Source organism: Miniopterus natalensis, chromosome 5, assembly GCF_054644295.1.
Source record: "Miniopterus natalensis isolate mMinNat1 chromosome 5, mMinNat1.hap1, whole genome shotgun sequence".
In the NCBI taxonomy this organism is placed as follows: domain Eukaryota; kingdom Metazoa; phylum Chordata; class Mammalia; order Chiroptera; family Miniopteridae; genus Miniopterus; species Miniopterus natalensis.
This window is the reverse complement of record NC_142085.1, coordinates 32,669,209-32,690,793: the sequence shown is the minus strand read 5'-3', so window position 1 is coordinate 32,690,793 and position 21,585 is coordinate 32,669,209. Positions and strand designations below refer to the sequence as shown.

Sequence of the window (21,585 nt, the reverse complement as noted above, 5' to 3'; positions counted from 1 at the left end):
ATCCTAACAACTTTATGAGGTAAATAATAGTATCCCCACTTTATAAGTAAAGTATAAGTAAAGAATAAATGAGATGTGTAACAATTCTTTACATATTATAAAATGCTGTTCCCTCCCTACTTCCTTTCCAGCCTGGTTCTTTCCTCTGGGCTACAGGACCTGTATATCCAACCACCTACTTAGACACCTGGATGTTCCAATGGTCACTTCACACCCAAGAAATACAACTGTTAATTCATCTCCCTTTCTTTTATCTCTTCAAATCTGTTCCTCCTCTCCTCAGATTCTATCCTTTCTCACTCAGTATCATCACCATCTAACTGAGATGCTCAAGACAGAAACCGGGAGTCATCAAATCTTCCCAAAGCACCTCCATACTCCATTGATTACTAAATCCCACAGATTCTATCTTTTCAAGATCTCTTAAAACTACACATTCCTTTTCATTCCCTCTGCATCCATTTTGCACATGCTCCCATCGCTTTATTCATGGATTATTACAGGTTCTCAAACTTTTTCCACACAACAGCACAAAATTCATTCTCCAGAGAGACAGTGGAGCCATGTAATGACATGAAAATCAGATCCTGTTACCCCTCTTACCCTTAGAACTCATCATTAAAGCACCAGGGCCTTCAGAATGAACACCAACTTCCTTTAGCAGGCTCACAAGAAGGCTCCTCTCCCACTCCTGTCCCAATTCTATGCACGTTCCAGCCACGCCATTCTACCTGCAAATCCCCAAACATTCCACTCTGCCTACAGGCTTTTTTTCACCACAAGATGCGTTCTCTACTAAGAATGCACTCTCATCCTTACAGCTAATGTTCATTAAGAGTTTAAGATGCATCAAAAGTATGCCTCCTGTACTAACAGCAGCACAGTGAGTGCATGTCAATCACAGCCCACATTATATTGCATTAGAAATCTGTACAGTTATCTAGTTATCTGTTTTTCACCATTAGACTATTAGCTCCTTGAAGTAGGGGCCATATCTTATTTGTCATAGTATCCCCCATGTCTTGTGCACCACTTACCAAGGGGTAGACACAGAAAGTGTTAGTTCAAACAATGTTTCAAACAAATTCATTAAGGTCATGATAACAAATAAAAAATGTAAAAACTTCAAATATGTGTAGGGATAGCTTTAAAAATTCATAATGGTAGTATCATGTACCCTTAACCACCTCTACCCAAACACAGTATAATAATGATGATTTATGATTCTAAACTCATGATTCTATATGACTATTGCTTTAAAAAAAATTAACTTTCTTCAAGTGATTATAACAGAATCACAGAAAGAAAACATTTTAATCAGATTTTACTAAAAGATCAAAGAATTCAACAGCAATTCTAAAAAAATGTTAAGTATAAGGCAGCAATGGAAATAACAAAAAGTTAATTGCTTCTTAAATGTTGAGATATACCTATGGTACCAACAAATCAGTCATTCTGGAATTATATATAGATTAAAGCCCTTTAAGCCTACCTGTGGCATAGGAAAATATTCTAGAAATTGTTGTATTTAACATATTTAATACTGGAGACCATACAAAATTTAAACAACTCTTACAGCGCTCCAAATTATGGCATACTGAGAAAGGAAGTTCATTTACCATTGAACACTACAAAATGCAGCTGGCTAAAACACTACCATACCTCCAATTTGTTTTTCTCAACAGCAGCCTGTAGAGAAGGAGAGGCTACCAAAGGCTGAAGGGGAGCATCAGAGGAGGAAATCTGTGGAACGCAGATGAAAAGTCAGGAGAGAAAAAAACAAAAAGAAGGTAATCAGAACTGATAGGTACAGGAAACAAAGAAACAAACAAAAAACATGTATTTCTGAGATATAGAAGTCTTCAGAGTATGTTAACAAAGGAAAATAATGCATCAAGAAGAATGTACTGCTTTTTTAAAATTTCCACATAAAATTTCTTAAAATATTTATTACAGAATAGTGTATGACTGTATGATTTAAAATGGATTTCACTAGGATATAAAATTTTAAATGTACTAAAACAAGGTCATAACAAAAGTATTTAAAACATAATTAAGCTTCTCCAGTTTACTACTGAAATACTAATTCATGGAAACATATTGTCCCAAGTAGCAGGAAAGTACAAATGAGGTTTTTGTGGTTTTTTTAAAAACTTATAATAACCATTTTAAGAATGGAAAATAAAAAGATCTAAAGTAGGTAAAATTAAAGTTTTAGTCAACTGTTTAAGAAAACAGGAAAAAGAGCTGGGAGAAAAAGGTGGATCAATGTACTATAACAGCAAAGCAGCAGAAGGATTTATAAAGCCATTTATATACTTCCTTTAAGATCAGTACACACAAACACCATTTCCAGTGCTGTACTTGCTGAATTACCCCAAAGTATTATGACACAGTTAGTTATATATGCAGCAGAAGCAATTCATACATGAGAAAGGATTTCATCTAGAAGCCTCTCACACATCTTCCTACTCAATTTCTACATACGTAGTTGATCACTTAAATGGACACATTATCTTCCTGCTCTCTTTACTGCCAAAATATAACTGAAATACATTTAAGAAACGCATAGATCTTTGGAGTCATATTACCCTATCATATCAATAGTGCCTATGAGGTATTTTTAATAAAAGGTACTACTATAGAAAGGTCATTATGCAATATCAACATAACATTGTGAGATGACAAGTCCTCATTCAATCTGCTTGTTATTTAGTTATGGCTGCAATTCTTGAATCACAATCTGAGACCATAAACTTGAGGGGTTTTTTCCTTGTACATTGTTTGTTGGCTATTATATTTCCATTTAGTGACTACTAATGGAAATTAAACATAGAAGAAAATATCTAAGAAGCCAAACAGCATCTTAAAACATGACTACAAAGCTGGTTTATCCCACTGGACATTTACTTGCAAGAGATCTTTAATTGCTATTTTACATAGAAAACAAAAGATAAAGAAAAAAGCACATAAAATCATGATGATAATCTATATCATAAAGAGGCCTTTTTGCTCAAACTCATGCAAGAGCTGAACATAAAACTATAAAAGAGGAAGGGGAGCATTTATTGCCAGGGTTACTAATGAAAGATAATTCATTGTAAAAGTGTTTGTTCTCCTTTAGAGAAGAGATAAACTGATTTGACCACTTTTAAAACTCAGAAGCAGGAATATAGGGCCTAATCAGATGGGCCCTTCCCTAAATAAGAGATATATAACGCGTGAGAGAAATTCTCCAACTGACCTTGAAGAAGCAAGCTGCCCTGTTGTAAGACAACAGCGCTGATCTGGCAAGGACCTGAGGGTGGCCCCCAGAAACTACGAGTAGTCCCCATCCGACAGTTAGCAAGAACACAAAACCTCAGTCATATAGCCACAAGAAAATGAATTTCAACAACCGTGAGCTTGGAAGAAGACACTGAGCCTCACATAAGATTAAGATTGCACCACGGCCAACTCTTTGATTTCAGTCTGGAGATATCCAGAGCTGGGAACCCAGCTAATCCATGCCCAGACTCTTGACTAATAGAACCTGTAAAATGGTAAGTCACTAAGTTTCTAGCAATTTATTAAGTGGCAAAAGAAAATTAATCCAATAATCATCCCTTAATAAAAAATCCTAAGCAGTTTGGCATTCAAGTCCTCTAAACAATCGCTATTTGCCTCTCAAGACTGATTTTCTCATACACTTATTCTCTCATCATCTACCCACTCTGGAGAGCCTTCCTACACACTTACTAGACAAGACAGTCTGTGGACTACTCACCAAACCCAAACACCAAATAATGGACTTGAACTCTTTCCTCTTCATCTAATTTTAGCACAGCTGGGATAAAATGTCCCTTCAGCCAGAAATGTCCTTCCCGTATTATCAACACTCGTCCTAATTCTCTGAAATCTTACTTCTCTATTAAGGATAACCTGAAACATACCTTCTTTAAAAATACTCCTAGAGGAAATTAATGCTACCTAAATTCTGTGTTCCTGTAACACTTTTATTCTTCTGTCGTAAGTTAACACATTCTGGTCACTGTACATGTACGCACTGATAATTTTTGAGGGTAAGCTACTTTTGAACAAAGATTATAACATTTGAATCTCAGTGTCTTGCAGATGGTATACATTCAGTAACGTTTGTGGTTAATGACTAAATGAACAAAAAAGGGAAGGAACAATCCAAGGGAACTGCAACAACCAATCTCTGTCACTCCAAATCTAGTATCAAAATAAGACGATAGCACAGATCTCAAAAGTGAGGGAGGGGAAATGGTTAGGACTGATATGAATGACGGTTGATATGATATCCTCACATTGGTGTCCAGCACCATGCAGTTACTTTAAAAGATGCGAGATATATATACACACACACATATATGTGTATGTGTATGTGTATGTATGTGTGTATATATGTATGTATATATAAACATATCTTTTTTCATTTGTTTGAAGTTACAAATCAGTAAAAATTCTAGAAAAAACATTTTATTTGGAACATATTTTCCTTTCTTTTTGTTTTTATCTGAACTTCACACTTCCCCTTTAAGCCTTCTTCCTTAATTCATGCTTATGGTACTACTACACAGCACTCAAAAATCATATGGCCTATACCACAAACTCCCTCCATAAAAGTGCCACATAAACCCTCCCAACTTGCTCAGAAGCATCCTGTTTACACGACCAAACACCATATTTATTAACAGTTCACTGAAGCCACTCTTCACAAGACAAATAAATCCCTAGGGGTAAAGTAGGTACCATCCTAGGCCCTTTTATACTCTATATGGTGGATTCACATGGGGCGTAGTTCACAAACACATTAAATGGCCTGGGAGGCAGGAGGAAAATATTTTAGGAGAAAAAGGAAAACTCTTTGCCACTGTTCTGTTGTAGTTTATTGCTTTTTATTTTACCACAACATTCTAAAATGTTTATGTTCAGAAGGGTAAAAATTTATCAATTTATTAAAGGATTAAAAAATAACTGTCTTACATAGAGAAACAGGGTCACCTTTAGGCTTTTACTCGTTTAAAATAAAAAAATAATAAGCGCAATAACACACACTGGCAGCATGGAAAAATGTCAACTAAAATCAGAGGAGACAGAAAAACTCGAAAAATCAGACACAAAAACTATAAAGGTAGAGCAATTTGGGCTCATTTAATATAGGGATAACAGCCATATGAAGCTTAATAGCCACTCAAGGCATCTCTTTATCAGGGTACAATATTCAAACTGTCCCTCCTTAGAGATCCCCTTAAGTGCCCTAGAACTCCTTAAGTACCTTAGACATAAGATACTTACATTTTTTTATATTTTTATTTTTTTAACCTGGTCTCATCCCCACTATGAAATAAAATCTCTCTCAAAGCACTGGTCATGTCCTCTTTATTTCAGTATCCTAGGGCACTGTGACCAATAAGTAATAAAAAATTATTTGAGTGAATGTTCAATCTATTACTGAAGACAAAACATGGGATATAACTATATAATGTAATTCTTAGTAATATATAAGATTAGTTACTTGAACACTGATTACCACAAAAGAGGAAGAAATACTTTAAATTTACTAGAATATAAATTTTTTTAAAACCACTAACTTGCTTATAAATGAATAGGTAAAATACATTTTCTCTTGGATTAAATGTGATTTTTGTCAACTTTTCTGAATTTTCATTACATTAATAACATAAACTCAAGAGTATAAAATCATGGGGGAAAACAAGCTGGCGGCACAGGTAACAGCTGCACCCCCCGCCTCCCACAACCACATCAAAGTTACAACTAAAATACAGAACCACCATCACTCAGAGCCTCCTGAAATCTGGCTGAACAGAAGCCCTACAACCAGGGAGCTGAAAGAGCATTGAGACCCAGAGGGGTGGAGACGTGGGCGGATCCGGGCTGGACTGAGGAGATACGGCCGAGGGCCCACACCCGGTGCCTCGAGTTAAATCTGGGAGGGAACCTCGGCGGCGGGGGTTTCCCAGAGAAGTGCGGGGTCCCAGCCCCATAGCAGGCCCCCAGGGCCGGGAAGACACGTCCCCACACCTTCGGGCTGTGAAACCAGAGGGGACTGTGGCTGAGGGTCGCAGAGGCTGTGGGAGACCCAGGCTTTCCTCTTAAAGGGCCGGCGCATGGACTCACTCAGACGCGCTCCCTCTGAGCCCAGCATCAGGCAGCAGACTGAAAGGACCTGGGACATTTGGGGAGGAACTAACCTGCCTGAAATCCCAGTGAGGTGGGGGGGTGGCTTCCTCCCAGGCAGAAGAGCTGGCGGAGGCCACTGCTCCTTTGGGGAGTCCTCCCTGCACACAGCCAGCAGGCAGGCGCCATGTTTGAATCACCAGCGCCTGACTCACACCCTTGGCCCCGCCCCTCCTTACCTGCAGGCTCATCCAGGCCATTTCCAGTGGCTTTTCTATGCTAGCGGCCTCTGGAGCCTCATGCTTAGGACTTTCCTAAAATCTCTCAAACAAGCAGCAGTGGGCCCCATACACCTTGATACGCCGCCCCAGGCCTGGCACTAATTGCAGCCTGCATTGGCTCATAGCTTGGCCTCTCCTGGACAACGCCAAGCCCAGCACAAGTAGCAGCCAACTACAGTTTGCTGTGTAGCTCATGCTGGGTGGCCCTGGGCAAGGCACTGGCACAGGCTGACTTTGCACCTCCCTGGAGGCCCCAGAGACAGTGCACCTGGTGGTCAGACTCGACCACGCTGGATTATAACCCTACCACATCCACGAGTGACACACTTAAGGGGCCACTTAATGAACACCAAAGCTCCACTGAAGTGAATCCTGCTCCATAGGGGTGTCTCCAGCACAGCAGCTCTTTGGCTGTAGTTGCAGCTGGTCTTCACAGTGACTGGCATGAGGGTCAACTTCTCCCAGGGACGCCAACAGCAACCAAGGCTTAACTACAACAGGACAGTGTACACAGCCCAAAAGGGGAGCACCTACAAGGCCCAGCTCAGGTGACCCGGGAGGCTGAGCCACTGGACCCTACAGGACACCTACTACACAAAGCCACTCTACAAATTCCAGGAGACAGAGCAGCTCTACCTAATATGTAGGAACAAACACCTGGAAGCAGCCAAAATGCGAAGGCAAAGAAACATTTCACAAAGGAAAGAAGAGAAGAAATCACTAGAAGAGGAACTAAATGAAACAAATCCAAGCAAGCTAACAGATACAGAGTTCAGAATTTTGTTTATAAGGATGTTTAAGCAGACTGTTAGGGAAATAACAGAAAAATCGGTAACATAATAAAGTACCAATTTGAAACGAAGGCTACAGGAACTGAAATGAACAATAATTTATAGGGAATCAACAGTAGACTAGAAGACGCTGAGAATCAAATCAGCAATTTGGAACATGAGGAAACAAAAAACATCCAACCAGAAGAGCAAAAAGAACCAAGAAATATGAAAATAGTATAAGGAGCCTCTGGGACAACTTCAAGAGGCCCAACATTTGTATTATTGGGGTGCCAGGAGATGAAAGAGACTAAGAAATTGAAAACCTATTTGAAAAAATAATTACAGAAAACTTCCCCTACCTGGAGAAAGAAATTGACTTACAAGTCCAGGAAGCACAGAGGGTCCCAAAGAAGAGGAACCCAAAGAGGCCCACAGCAAGACACACCATAATTAAAAGGCCAAAGGTTAAAGACAAAGAGAGAATCTTAAAAGCAGCAAGAGAAATTAGTTACCTACAAGGGAGCACCCATATGACTGTCAGCTGATTTCTCAATAGAAACTTGGCCAGGCAGAAGGGAGTGGCAAGAAATATTCAAAGTGATGAAAAACATGGAACTACAACCAAGATTGCTCTACCCAGCAAAGCTATCATTTAGAATTGAAGGTCAAATATAGAGCTTCACAGGTAAGAAAAAGCTAAAGGAGTTCATCACCACCAGACCAGCACTACAGGAAAAGCTGAAGGGTCTTCTTTAAGAAGAAGCTAATGAACCAAAGAATCTGACAAACTAAATAGATCCAGAGATATTGACACATGCAACAGACAATCATATTTCAGAGGAAAGAGGGAAGGGGGGTGGAGGGTGGGAAGAGATTAACCAAAGTTGTTATATGCATATATGCATAACTCATGGACACAGTCAATAACGGGGTGAAGCCCTGGGGAGGGGTCAATTGGGAGGGGAATGGGACACCTGTAATACTTTCAACAATAAAGATAAATAAAAAAAAAAAAGAGGGGGGAAAAAGAGTATAAAATCTTTTACCTTGAAAATTTTTATTTTCAAACCTACAAAAAATGTAAAAAATTGTAGAACAAATAACTCTATAAACTTCACTAATATTCACCAAACCTTAACAGTTTACCATGTTTCTTCTCTCTCTATAGACACACATACTCTCTCTCTTAGCTGCTAGGTTTCACTGAGCCATTTAAAAATGAGTTATAGCCCAGCCAGGAGTGGCTCAGTGGTTGAGCATCGACCTAGGATCCAGGCAATCAGGGTTCGATTCCTGGTCAGGGTACATTCCAGGGTTGCGGGCTCGATCCCCAGTCAGGAGCGTGCAGAAGGCAGCCGATCAATGACTCTCTCATCACTGATGTTTCTATCTCTCTCTCTCTCTCTCCTTTCCTCTCTCTGAAATCAATAAAGATATATTTAAAAATAAAAAAATAAAATAAATAAAAATGAGTTATACATAGATACAGAAAACATTTTAATGGTTGCCATATAGGAGAGAGATTAAGGGATAAGTGAAAAAGGGAAACAAATTAAGATGTACAAATGGCCAGTTATAAAATCAGTCACAGGGATGTAAAGTATAGCAGAGGGAATAAAGTCAACAATATTGCAATAACTGTGTATGGTGTCAGATGAGTACTAGAATTATTGGGGTAATCACTTCGTAAGTTATATAAATGTCTGATCACTATGTTGTACACCTGAAACTAATAATACTGTACGTCAACTGTAACTGAAAATTTTTTAAAATTAAAAAAAGTTAACTCAAAAAAATGGCTCTAGTGATGACACCGATGTTGATGCATGTAAAGACTATGAATAAAGTTATTGCAATATACATGACAGTGGGAGGAAGTATTTTATTTCATCATTAATATAATTTATATACTAGGTTATTTTTAGATGTGTTTATATAACTTAATTACTACATTAATTATTATGAATAGAAAAAATAAATAAAAATGAGTTACAGATATCATGACACTTAATCCTAAACATTGTATTCCATCATACATCTTTAACGAGTGAAGAATTTCTCTTAACTAAGTATAATACCATTATTACACCTGAGAGGGATAAAAAAAATTCCGTAACAGCAGCTATCATTTAAAGATAAAACCATTTCCTATACATTACTACATAAAAATAATTTATAAACTGTTCCATGAAGGAAAAAAATACTATAAATATCTATATAATCACAAAGTTTAGGGGGTAGGGGGAGGCAGAAGAGGGCATGGGGGTATAAATAATGATTGAAGGAGACTTGACTTGGGGAAGTGAACATACAATACAATATAAAGATGTTGTATTATAGAATTGTACACCTGAAACATACATAATTTTATTAACCAATGTCACCCCAATAAATTCAATAAAAACATTTAGGATATTAAAAAGAATGTTTAATGTAAAGCAGTATATTTTACAAAACATACTAAAAGGGTTTCTTAAAAAATCATATGAAAACATATTACTTATATTTTAAAAGTCATTCCTTTTTTCCCCATAATGCTATAAATAAACTTAGTTTTATGGAGATTGTAAACATAATTCTCAATATTGTCAATTTTTATCAATCTTCCCAAAGATTTCTTCTGCATTCATTGTAAATGCAGCCCAAACTCTACACACAGGGTATCTTCGCTCCAAAATATACATTAACGATATATTAAAACATTAACAAGATTTTTTCCATAGCCAAAGACAGCATATTAAAATATCCTTACTTTGTTAGTATTTAATTTTTTTAGTTTATTGCTTCTCCATATGGACTGAAAAGAAAAACCCAGTTTGCATCTAAAATGAGATGAAAGTATTCTCTCGATTGCTTGACAGATGACTTAACCAATAAGATGCACTAACTTAAAGCTTGCTTATTAATCTAGAAATCAAGGGCGAAAAAAATGATTGCCTCAATATAGACAATTAGTCTTGAACTATAAATTGGGATGAGAAAATAAAATCAGGGGGAAAAACACATAAAAAAACAGAGATACCATATAATGTATTTGATCACTATAGTAAGGTTTCAACTGTTATCAAAAGGATTGATAATAACCAATTAACAGATCCAACAAAGCCCTTAGGGGAGGATAAGTCGGCCTTTTTGATTTTTCACAAATTGCCAGAATGCAGTAAAATAATTTTCTCTCCCCCTTTTTTCAATTAGTGGCTTTCTCTTTTTGCAAATTTCATAAAATTAACTTAATTAAATGCCATATAGGCAGTTATTAGACTCTTAGAATATGCTCCTTTCTAAATCAAGAGTGCTGCTTCAGCCCTCGCCAGTTTTGCTCAGTGGTTAGAGCATCAGCCCGTGGAAAGGGGTCTCGGGTTTGATTCCCAGTCAAGGGCACATACCTGGGTTGCAGGATCCTCACCCTGTCTGAGATCATGTGGGAGGCAACTGATCGATGTCTCTCTCTCACATCAATGTTTCTCTCCACACTCCCCATCCCACTCTCTGTAAAAATCAGTGAAAAAAAACTTTCCCATGAGGATTAACAAAACAAGAGTTCTGCTTCAGGAGAGCTCATTAACACATGTGACAAAAAATTCCAATATTCAAATTTTACAAAGTATATAGTATATTTTTACAATAAAAATTTGTATGTTAGAAGTTCAAGATCTATTTAACAAACTTAAATTGGTGAGAGATGAAGATTTTACTTACATTTGTAACAGCTATAGCATTTTTATCATAGTATTTCTTCTTTTCGTATTTATCTCTGATGAAAAATTCCACTGCTCTGAAAACAGATAACTTAAGGAAAAGCATGAGCTCAGTGACATGTACACTCCCTTTGATTCATTCCTCTCTACAAAGTTTAAACTCTAAATTCATTTTTCCTACTCCTCAGTCTGTGTTTTCCTCTCACACTATTTCTACAATTAAATTCTATAACCTACTTTTCCTTCTACCAAAAGTCCGTCTCTTTCAGGAAATTTTCCCCAATCAACAAAACCACTAAACCCAATATAGAAAGAAAAGTAACCATGTTTCTCAATTCCATGATACTCCTCAGCTCCACCCCATCTCCGCCAAACTCTAAATTCAATTAAGGTTCATTTTGGATTTTCAGTATTAAGTAAAGAAACTAATACCCACACAGTGCCCACAGTGTACCCGACATTATGTGTATGTGTTGTCCATAGTTCTTTCCTTTAGTCCTTCCACAACCCAGTAATGTACATATTATGTCCACATCTTAGTTGAAGAATCAACAACTTGGAAAAATTAAACAATTGAGATTTTACTACTTATGTTTTTTCCCAATATACATGGTTGCTTCTGTCTGAGTGGCAGCCATTTTTTTTTTTAATCTGAGGAATGGAGAAGACAAGCTAAAGCCAAAGTTAGTACTATTTAATTTTCTTAAAGTTGGCTATAAACTAGCCTTTCCTGTTGATCAAGTGAGCTGCTTCTAGAGGGATCTGAGAGTTTAGGGTTATCTGATATAGATGACTTTTCTTGCCACTCAATCACTGCTTTATCATACTGTAGTCCACTAAAATGGAAATTCTTCCATCAAGGATTCTTAACCTTTTAGTACCATGAACCCCAGTTTGCAAAGCCTGTGTACTCCTTTCTGGAATAGTGATTTTTAATGCATAAAATAGACAGAATTACAAAGGAAATTAATTACATTAAAATACAACCTCTGTGGTTCCCCAAGTTAAGACATTATTCAGTTCAAAAGAAAAATTACCTGAAGCAGTAAAACAATACATTTTCAGTCAGTAACTCCATATTAGAAGTTTAAACAGCCTTTTACAGGGACAGTTAAGGCTATAGGTAATAAAAGAGTTGACAGACCACTGTGCAGTGGATATAAGAGTTGAGCTGTTATGAAAGCACTCAAAGGCCTTTCATACCGGCAAGCAAGACAGAAAATCTAAACATTCAGTTTATTAAGTAAGTTGAATGACTGAAAGTTGTTTTTTAAAGATAGTTTTCTATAACCTATGTAAAAGGCACTTTACATTATCTTATTTTCTCCTCTTAACCTACAAGGTAAGTGCCATTTACAACTAAAACTGGGGCACTGAAAGTTTTAAAAGTTCTCTGGGATTCTACAGTATAAAGGAGAGCTGTGATTCGGAACTAGGAATGTATGACATCTACCTTTTCAGAATGTTATTGGTCAACACAAGTTCATTTGTGAATCAGCTAATTTCTGGTAATAATACATGCTTTAAAATCTAAAGAAGAATGTCAAATTTTGAGGGTACTTTCATTTTCAAAGTAGCCTTGGAGACCCTTTCAAGTGTAAGGCGCCAGGGTTGCTAAAAGGCTGCTTATTTAGATATATGAGCATTTTGGCAGCTAATTCAATACTAAAAAATTAACAAATTAACAAGTATGCCAAGATCTTCATAAAAATGTTATTTTTACATAAATTATTTCACATGTAAATCAGCTAAATGTTAAGTTTGCTAATAATTATAAATCTAAGTTCATATTATGTTATTTTTCTAACAGAAAAAAATGAAACAATCAAAAAGCTGGATGAATTGAGCAATTTTCATTGTACAGACAAGTTTTATCTCCACAAATGGGAAGAGAAAAAAGAATTTACACTAATGTAATTTTCACTTCAGGTGATATGAAATATATTTATTGTTTTAAAAAATTATATAAATATTTTTAAAACAGTAACTACATCTACTGTTATATAAGTATTATATAGCACAATGTGTACACAGTTTTTAAGAAAATTTTGGGAAATCCAAATTCTTAAAGTATAATTTTTATGTTTAAATATCTGGGAGGAGAATCACACTGATATTCTTCCTTCTTAAAGATAAACAATTTATTTTGGATATTGTTTCAAGTATACTACATATTCAAGCTTGAAAAGATTTCATTACTCTCTTTTATGAAATTATTATGATGAAGAAAAGATCATTGTTTACAACCAAAACATTATTATTATTGATTAAAAACACAGTACATAAAACAACTTAACCAGCAACAGTAAAACTAAAATACTGGAAACTATGATGACATTATAAACACCAAATTTGAAAACAGGAAACACTTTATGTATGCAATTTCTTGGAGAAAAAAACAATACTAACATCTTGTAAATGGTATGTTGCTGTGAATTTTCAGAAGTAACAGATCAGTGAAATCTTACTATATACTTAATGCATTTTATATAAACAATTTAACAATATCTGAGTCTAATTTCTGCTTATAGAAAGCTCTTTCAGAAATTATCAAAGAAGTGCCCTGGCAACTGTGGTTCAGTTGGTTGGAGCATTGTCCCTTACACCAAAAAGTGACAGGTTCAATTCAAGGTCAGGGCACATACCCAGGTTGTGGGTTCAATCTCCGGTCGGGTATGGGAGGCAACTGACTCCCCCCCGCATCCTCTCTGTCTCTCCTTTCCCCTCTCTCTCTCAAATTAAAAACATGTCCTGAGGTGAGAATTAAAAAAAATTATCAAAAAGTAAGCAATTTTTAAGAATAACGGACAAAAGTTGTTTTTCAAGAACATAAAAATAAACTAAAATAAAAATAAAGCATTAGGGCAGGAGAATGAACTTAATAGGAGTTTCCTAATTATTAACATAAAACATTACTTTTTTTTCTATCTTCACCCGAGGATGTATTTTCTTGTTTTGAGAGAGAAACATCGATGTGAGAGAGAAACACCAATTTGTTGCCTCTAGTATGTGCTCCAACCATGGATGAAACCTGCAACCTAGGTATCAAAACATTACTTTTTAAAAAGTAATCAAAGCGTACCACAATATGAATTTTTAAAATTCTATGGGAGTCACCTAAGACTGATTTAGAGAACATGTAATGTTCTCATTTGCTCTTAGTTCCTACATGTCTCATAAAGCAAGAATGTATCACATGGTCCTTATATATTTTTGCACAGGTCCCAAAAACAAGCAAACTCTGCATTGTTAATTCACCTGAAGAAACAATATTTTACTCCAGGGATCAGCAAGCTTTTTTACAAAGCAGCCACAGAACTTTCATAAATGAATGGGCATGGCTGTATTCTAATAAATATAATTATAAAATCAGGAGCTGGCTCATGGGCCTGTAGATACTGATTCCTGAATTCTATTCCAATCCTAGAGGGCAAAAAACAGCCAAAGTGGATTTATAGAGTGTCTCTGTGTCTGCAAACTGTCATTATAGCAGCCCCCCTTTACCTGAGGGGTATGCATTCCACAATCCCCAGTGGATGCCTAAAACCGCAGATCATACTGAACCCTACCTAGATACACTATATTTTTTCCATACTTACATACATACATACCTATGCTAAGGTTTAATTTATAAGTTAGGCACAGTAAGTGATTAACAACAACTAATAATAGAACAATATACTGTAATAAAAGGTATGTGAATGTGATCTCTCTTTCTACCTCCTTCCTTCCCTCTCTCCTTCCCTCCTTCTTTTTCTCTGTCTCTCAAAATAGCTGAAATTTTCCATTTACTATTTAGGACCACAGATGACCTTGGGTTACTTGAAACTGCAGAAAGTGAAACCACAGTTAAGAGAAAACTACAGTATAAACAATTTGATAAATTTTCAAGGGAAACTAATTCCCAAAGAAGATGGGCTCCAATGTATATCCTCATTTCTGGTACGAGTAAGGCCATTTGCTATTTAACTGGCAGTTACTATGACCTTGAAGTTAGCTAATCTACTGATTAGCTATACCTAGATACATGAAAAGAATCATCCTCATCTCACAAAGTTATTGAATTTGGGGGATAATATATATATAAAGCACTTAGCATAGTACCTAACAGTAAGTATTCAATAAATGAAGTTAGCTTTTATTTTTATATAAATTTGCATCTCTGTTTCCTCACCTTTATTTTTATTATTTTTTTTATTTTTAAATATGTCTTTGATTTCAGAGAGGGGAAGGGAGAGGGAGAGAGATAGAAACATCAATGATGAAAGTCGTCATTGATCGGCTGCCTCCTGCACGACCCCGACTGGGGATCGAGCTGCAGCCTGGGCATGTGCCCTGATGACCGGGTATCGAGCCCCGATCGCCTGGATCCTAGGTCAATGCTCAACCGCTGAGCCACGCCCAGCTGAGCTGTTTCCTCACCTTTAAAATAGAGGTAACACTAAGATTCATCTCACAGGATTATTGTAAGAATTAAGCTAGTATATTAAGAACAGTGCAGGGCACATAGTGAGTACATTTAATTTTTAGCTCTTATCATTAATAAATATATTTTGATAGTCAAATATTTTAAAACACAAGGCCCATGGCAGAGGAAGGAAATGGACAGCAACTACTGTGCTAAGGGCTAAGATGGCTTGCATGCCACAAGTTTAAATAGATAAAAAAAAATGAGAAAAAAAGACAAAAGAACCAATAAATTTGGCGATCAGGAAATACCAATATTTATTTTCCAGGTGTCATTTGAGACATATGATTTAGTTATAATGACAGAGTATTCAAGAGAAGAAAAAAAAAGAAAAAAGCAACAAAAAAAAGGAATAGAATAGTAATTGTAAGGCATGCAGGGTAGGGCAAAAGCAGGTCTATAGTTGTATGTGAAATGCAGTTTATTCTTGTTATTTATTCTTGCATTACATATTTTTCCATACAAACAACTGTAAACCTACTTTTGCCTACCCCTGTATATTAATATTAATTCAAGTTTAAGTGGTTCATTTGTGATTTAGTAAACAAACAACAAAATACCCCAGAATCTTCTCCATGCCAATAGTTTCAAAACATTCAGTACATTATCCTTGTCCTCATCCTCAAAACCAACAAATGGTACTATATATAAGCCTAGAAAATTATTTAACATTACTATGTATTTTATCTTTTAACACGTATTTATTTGTATTTTAAGATTTTTTTCCGTTCTTTAAAGACACCATTTAAAAGACAATTAAATTAATATCTAATCCCAAGAAGAAAATCTTCCAGTTCCACAGACATACTACTGACAGCAATAAAACATTCAAAAGCTCAAAGGAGAACTGCTGATTAGCTTTGGTGCACAATAGATCTCGTGGAACTGAAGTAATTAAAGTTTTAGATAAGATGAAATATCCTAATAATGTAAAGCTCTATCATTTGTCATGCACTAGTACTTGCAGCCCATAATTAACCACATCCCACATAACAAATTATACTTTCACAGCAGCTTCTGCATAACTTTTGTAATTGTAAAGCTTTCAAAAAGTGACAAATTTTGTTAAGAACACTGTGAGGTCCCATATTATGTGAATTTTACTCAGTTTGGTTCTACTTGCCCCTAGAGATGAGACGACTATATTTAAGTCAATAAAAGTGCAGAGATGTTAGGCTTTTTTAAAAGAGCACTGATCTTTAGAATGATTGATAAAATAAAGGTGACAGGTTTTCTTTCTAGTCTTCCTAATACAAACTCCCAATCACAGTGTTTCGTAATTAAACAAAGAGATAAGAGTGCTATTGCTATAACTAAGGTAAAAAAAAATTTTTAAGGCTATAGCATTACACTAGATATAGAGGCCAGTCTCATGGTCCAAGAGGTATCATCTTATACTGTTATAATTAGTAGTCATCTATTTCAAATTTGTTTAGACAAAATCCCTCTTTCAGCAGTTTCTCTTAAATTATCTTTTTGTGAACAGTAAGAGGCCAATACCTCATATAAATATGACCATAATTTGTAAATGCTTTAGAAGTAGTCACATTTAGTTTGAAAAATCAAGCATTCTTCTTTTTCTAGGGTACAGACTCGTTTCCAGCTACTAAATGGGTATCTCTAAATATGTGTCCAACTCACACCTCAACCTGCCCAAAGTAATGAAGCATGGCTCATTATCTTTCATTTCTAACTCTTAAACTTTCATCTGGTACTGAATTCCACAGAACCTCAGTGAAGCTAGAAAATCTGGGGTCATCTAGTGTTTTTCTTAGAAACAAAGCCAATCTAAAGCTAATCCAACTGCTCCTGCTTTCCCAAATTTCTTTCTGATCTTCCCAACTGCCTGCTTCTCCATTCTCAATGTCACTATTCAATTTATGCCTTCTTTAATACTCAGGGCTATCCTAGTATATTCTGTATGGTCTCTCTGACTCCAAGATCTCCTTCAACTAATCTTCCTTGTGGAGAAGCTAATGTTTGCAATGTTTCTCCTGCTTCAAAACCCTTCAAGATTTTTCAAACCCTTCAACCCTTTGGGCCAATGAAATGAGGTCTAAACTGGTCTACACAGTATTAAAAAAACCCTTCATAATTTGGAAAATAAGCTTCTACTGTCACTTAACCCATAAAACTTAAATCCTGTCACATCAAAACCTTAAAGTTTCATGTTTCCTCACACTTTAATACTTCTCACACAATTTTTATGTCTGAAATATACCTCCCATTCTTACCCTAGGATCTTGCTATAATAAAAATAGCCTTGGATACCAGATTGCTAAATTTGAGGGAAGGAGGTGGGGAAGCAGAAACAGAAACAGAACAATTCAAATACTAATTTTTTTACTATAACTTAAGAGGTTTCTACATAAATATGAAAATATATATAATGACCTGTATCTCATGTGAGAAAATATCTTTTTTTTCACTGTTTTAACCACACAAACCGTTTTGGTTCACAAATGGGTAACAAACGACTGATCTTTAAGAAACTACATTTTATTGCCAAAAGTGCAAATGTCACCTTTGGATAGAATCACAAATACCTACAATGAATTAGATAATCTTATTTATAGCAGGACGATTTTGATGAGCTACTTTCTTAAACTTCAATATTAGTTAGAGAAATCCTATAGGATCAAATGTTTACCTTCAACAAATGTGAACAACATCCTAACTAAAATACCTGTGAGAAAATATTCTATTCATTCGGTAGAGCAGATTTGTAAAGTAAACACAGTTGTGCAACCTATGCAAAGATGGAATGTCAGTAGTGAATATTCGCATAAATTACTTCAGTGCTTCCACTAAACATGTAATCTGCCATCTAAATGCATGCCTGCCAAACTACTTCACATAAATAGTGAAGAAAATCCCTTTGGAAAAGATTTTTTTAAATACTCAAGATACTCACAAATCAAATCTCTAATAAACAATCTAAAATAAACTGTCTAATCAAGAGTTGGAGATCATAGCCGTGGCCAAGTAGCTCAGCTGGTTAAAAAGTCATCCCAATATGCCACTTCGATCTCCAGTGAGGGCACATACAAGAATCAACCACTTAAATGCAAAAATAAGTGGAACAACAAATCGATCTTTCTTTCCTCTCTCTCTCTCTCACCCTCTCTCTCATCCCCTCTCCCTCCCTCCCTAAAAATCAATAAATAAATTTTTAAAAACTTTTAATGAAAAAAAAAAGAGTTGGAGATCAATCAGGAAGAATAGGTATAATGTTTTATACTTAGTAATAATTAGAGAAAAAAATACTACATAGATCATGTATTACCAGATTCCTAACAAAAATCGACTACATACAAAGCACAGCCTAGGGCAAATCAAGTTGTATCTTCAATGAACAACAGTATGATAAAGTTCACATCTTTTCACATCTTCCTAAACAGTTAAAATATGAACTGTAAGAATGAATTAATTCTTTACAAACTCACAATAAAAAAATATTAAAGGATACTGATCCGTCTGTGGTCTTCGAAAGTTCTCTGGAAGATTGGCTTCATAGAGTAGTCTTGCTTTAGTATTTCCCATATCCTGCATGCACTATAAAAAATAATCAAGTATTTTCATTATTCACATGAACATTAAAAAGTAATTCCTATACACACATACATATATACATATGTACACATATATATACAAATACCAGGTAACATTTATTATTTCCAGAAAAATAATTTAAATCACAATTATAAAATTCCTCGTGTTCAAAATAAAAACTTATTTCTAATCCTTCACATTTCTTTCAACATATATGGATCCACAGTTTTCTAATGCCTTTTTCTGTGCATACATACAATACCATCTTCATTTATACTCACTATTTCCTAAAAGTGAATTCCTGGGGGTAGTTCATGTGCAGTAATTATTATTGTTTTAAATATACCACTTGAACAATGCTACCATTTATAAGTAACAACTCAAGATCAAATTTTCTTTGTTTTGAGCTTCAAAATACTCTGGGGTGTCATGATTTACAATCAAGATCGTCATGGAAAACAGATAAAAGAGAAATAGTGAGTTCTAGGTCAGAAGTCTACAGAAGTGTATTAATTTTTTTTGAGTTAGTAACGTCTTTGAGATTCTGCTTAAAGCTATGCATACTCTCCCTAACAAAAAAAACAAAAAAAAACCACACCTGCCCAATGGCCAAATTTTACATACATGTTCAGGAGTTCATAGAACCTTCTCCCTAAAATCTATAAACCCCAAGAGTATTTGATAATCACTTCAACCAGTTTAATTACATTTCAGTCTCATCTATGAGTAAAGACTAGCCAAACAGTACTTCCTGGAAAGTCTATTACATTAGAAACTAAATTAACATTTATAAACAAAACATTATTCTATTATTATTTTACACCATTTACATAGAGCTTGAGTTCCTTAAAATGTTTTAATTGGTAGTAAAATCAGCTTTTATAAGTCCTTTTATTTTTCTGGTTTCCTGGACATACACACCCACATCCTAGAGAAGACAATCCAGGTTTAACAGATTACTGGATGCTGACCCTGAGTTGTAGCCCTGAAGGGTACACAGAATTTATTTTCCTTCAAATAAAAAAATAGTGATTTTTGTACCAACTGAGAGCTTTAAGGAATACGAAATACTAATATACACTCACTTATGGATCTCTACTCCACCCCACCTCAACGTAAGTATTCTCTCAAAGTAAACGAGATTTTCTAAGTCATTCTTCTAGAGACAATGAGAAAGTGAGTAACAGGGGGCTGGAAAATATAAGGGAATAGTAAACCAAAAAAGAATTAAAGGGTTCTTTTGTTGTTTAGCTCTAGAAAAAAAAGAGGCTAAGGTAAAATAAACACAAGCTTCAAAAGTGTATCAGATACTAATAAAATATTATATGTCAACTATAATTTTAAAATATTTTTTTAAAGTATATGAGATAAGAAAGTTTGTATAAAGTAAACTGACAGTAGAAAGTCAGAGGACTCTACTATATCATGAAACATCCTAGCATGAAGTTAGTATGAGTAGAGCTAATATATAATTGTGTGTAGTGGGAGAAGAGTTCAGAAACTTGCAGGATAGCTTATTCTTCCTGAAAAATGAAAAAATGTTTTCCATCTCAAATATTCAAATGATGCTGCATCTTTGTGTCACAGTGGGAATTTGGGAGTATAGATCAAGTTATGTAATCATAAACACATTAAACAATTGGAAAGAATTAGATCTAGAAAAAAATATCTCTTACGTTTGCACAATATATGCAATGAAGCAAAAAGTAACTTAGATACAGCTCACAGAAACTATGAAAGTAAGAAAATTTGAAGTTTCTATCAAGCAAGCAAGAATACATGGAAATATTAACAAAAAATTTAGTAAGACTAAAAACAGTATCTACTATACATGCCATATCTCATTGATCCTGTTACATTTTTCTTCATATTTTAACATTTATGAAATAGTAATAAATCTTACACTTGATGGTATCTTATGATGAATGTTTTTTATTAGTCTGTAAAATGGAGGTGCATCTTACAATCAGCGATATCTTATATTCAATGAATATGACTATACACATTTTATACAAAATATTCTTTCTTTAATGTAGGTCATTGATACTTTATTTTGACAAAAAAAATATTTAGGAACAAGGCATACATGTACATTATATCAAATTATTTAATATTGTACTAGGGATGCTACCCATCGAAATTAGGACAACAACAAAAAAAGATGTATAAAAATCTGAAAGGGAATAGTGATGTGAAATAATGTGTTATTTCTACAAGAGACCACTACAAAAAACTGACTGGGTGTAGGTGCACGAGTGTGTGGTTATTAGTTGGGATGGGGAAACAAGGATTCAATGATATCACCGATGTAGAAAAATCATTTTGTAAGAAGGAAGATACTGGTAAGCTCAGATAATTTCTAAAAAGTAGAATAGAGTACAGTTAGAAGGAAGATCAGCAATGAAAAGATCAGTAGAGATAAAAGGTTAAACAATTTGGAGATTAGAACTAGAGAAAATAAATAGGAGCCTACATTTCGAGGAGGTGATAGGAGTATGGTACAAACTACTCCTTAGCTGTTTAGTTTCAGAACACTATAGGCAAGGGCCCTATAGAACACTTATGAAAATTATTCTATTGGCCTTGAAGAGCAAACTGTTGTCTGGTAACCAGCAGAAAATAATGAAAACATCCTAATGACTACAATAATAAACATTAGCTTCAATACT

At 35.1% G+C, this 21,585-nt stretch overlaps 1 protein-coding gene across 2 annotated transcripts in view; it reads right to left on the bottom strand.

Moving 5' to 3' along the window:
- Positions 1–21,585, bottom strand: part of SMAP1 (small ArfGAP 1) — a 106,687-nt gene that overhangs the window by 44,726 nt on the left and 40,376 nt on the right. The window contains exons 3-5 of one of the 2 annotated variants that reach the window (XM_087817469.1): positions 18,834–18,919; positions 10,898–10,973; positions 1,663–1,743 (exon numbers count right to left, since the gene is read on the bottom strand). In XM_087817469.1, the coding sequence (XP_087673595.1) occupies positions 1,663–1,743; positions 10,898–10,973; positions 18,834–18,919 (243 nt within the window). The remainder of the gene's footprint in view (positions 1–1,662; positions 1,744–10,897; positions 10,974–18,833; positions 18,920–21,585) is intronic. The other variant, XM_087817470.1, reaches the window with a different exon arrangement.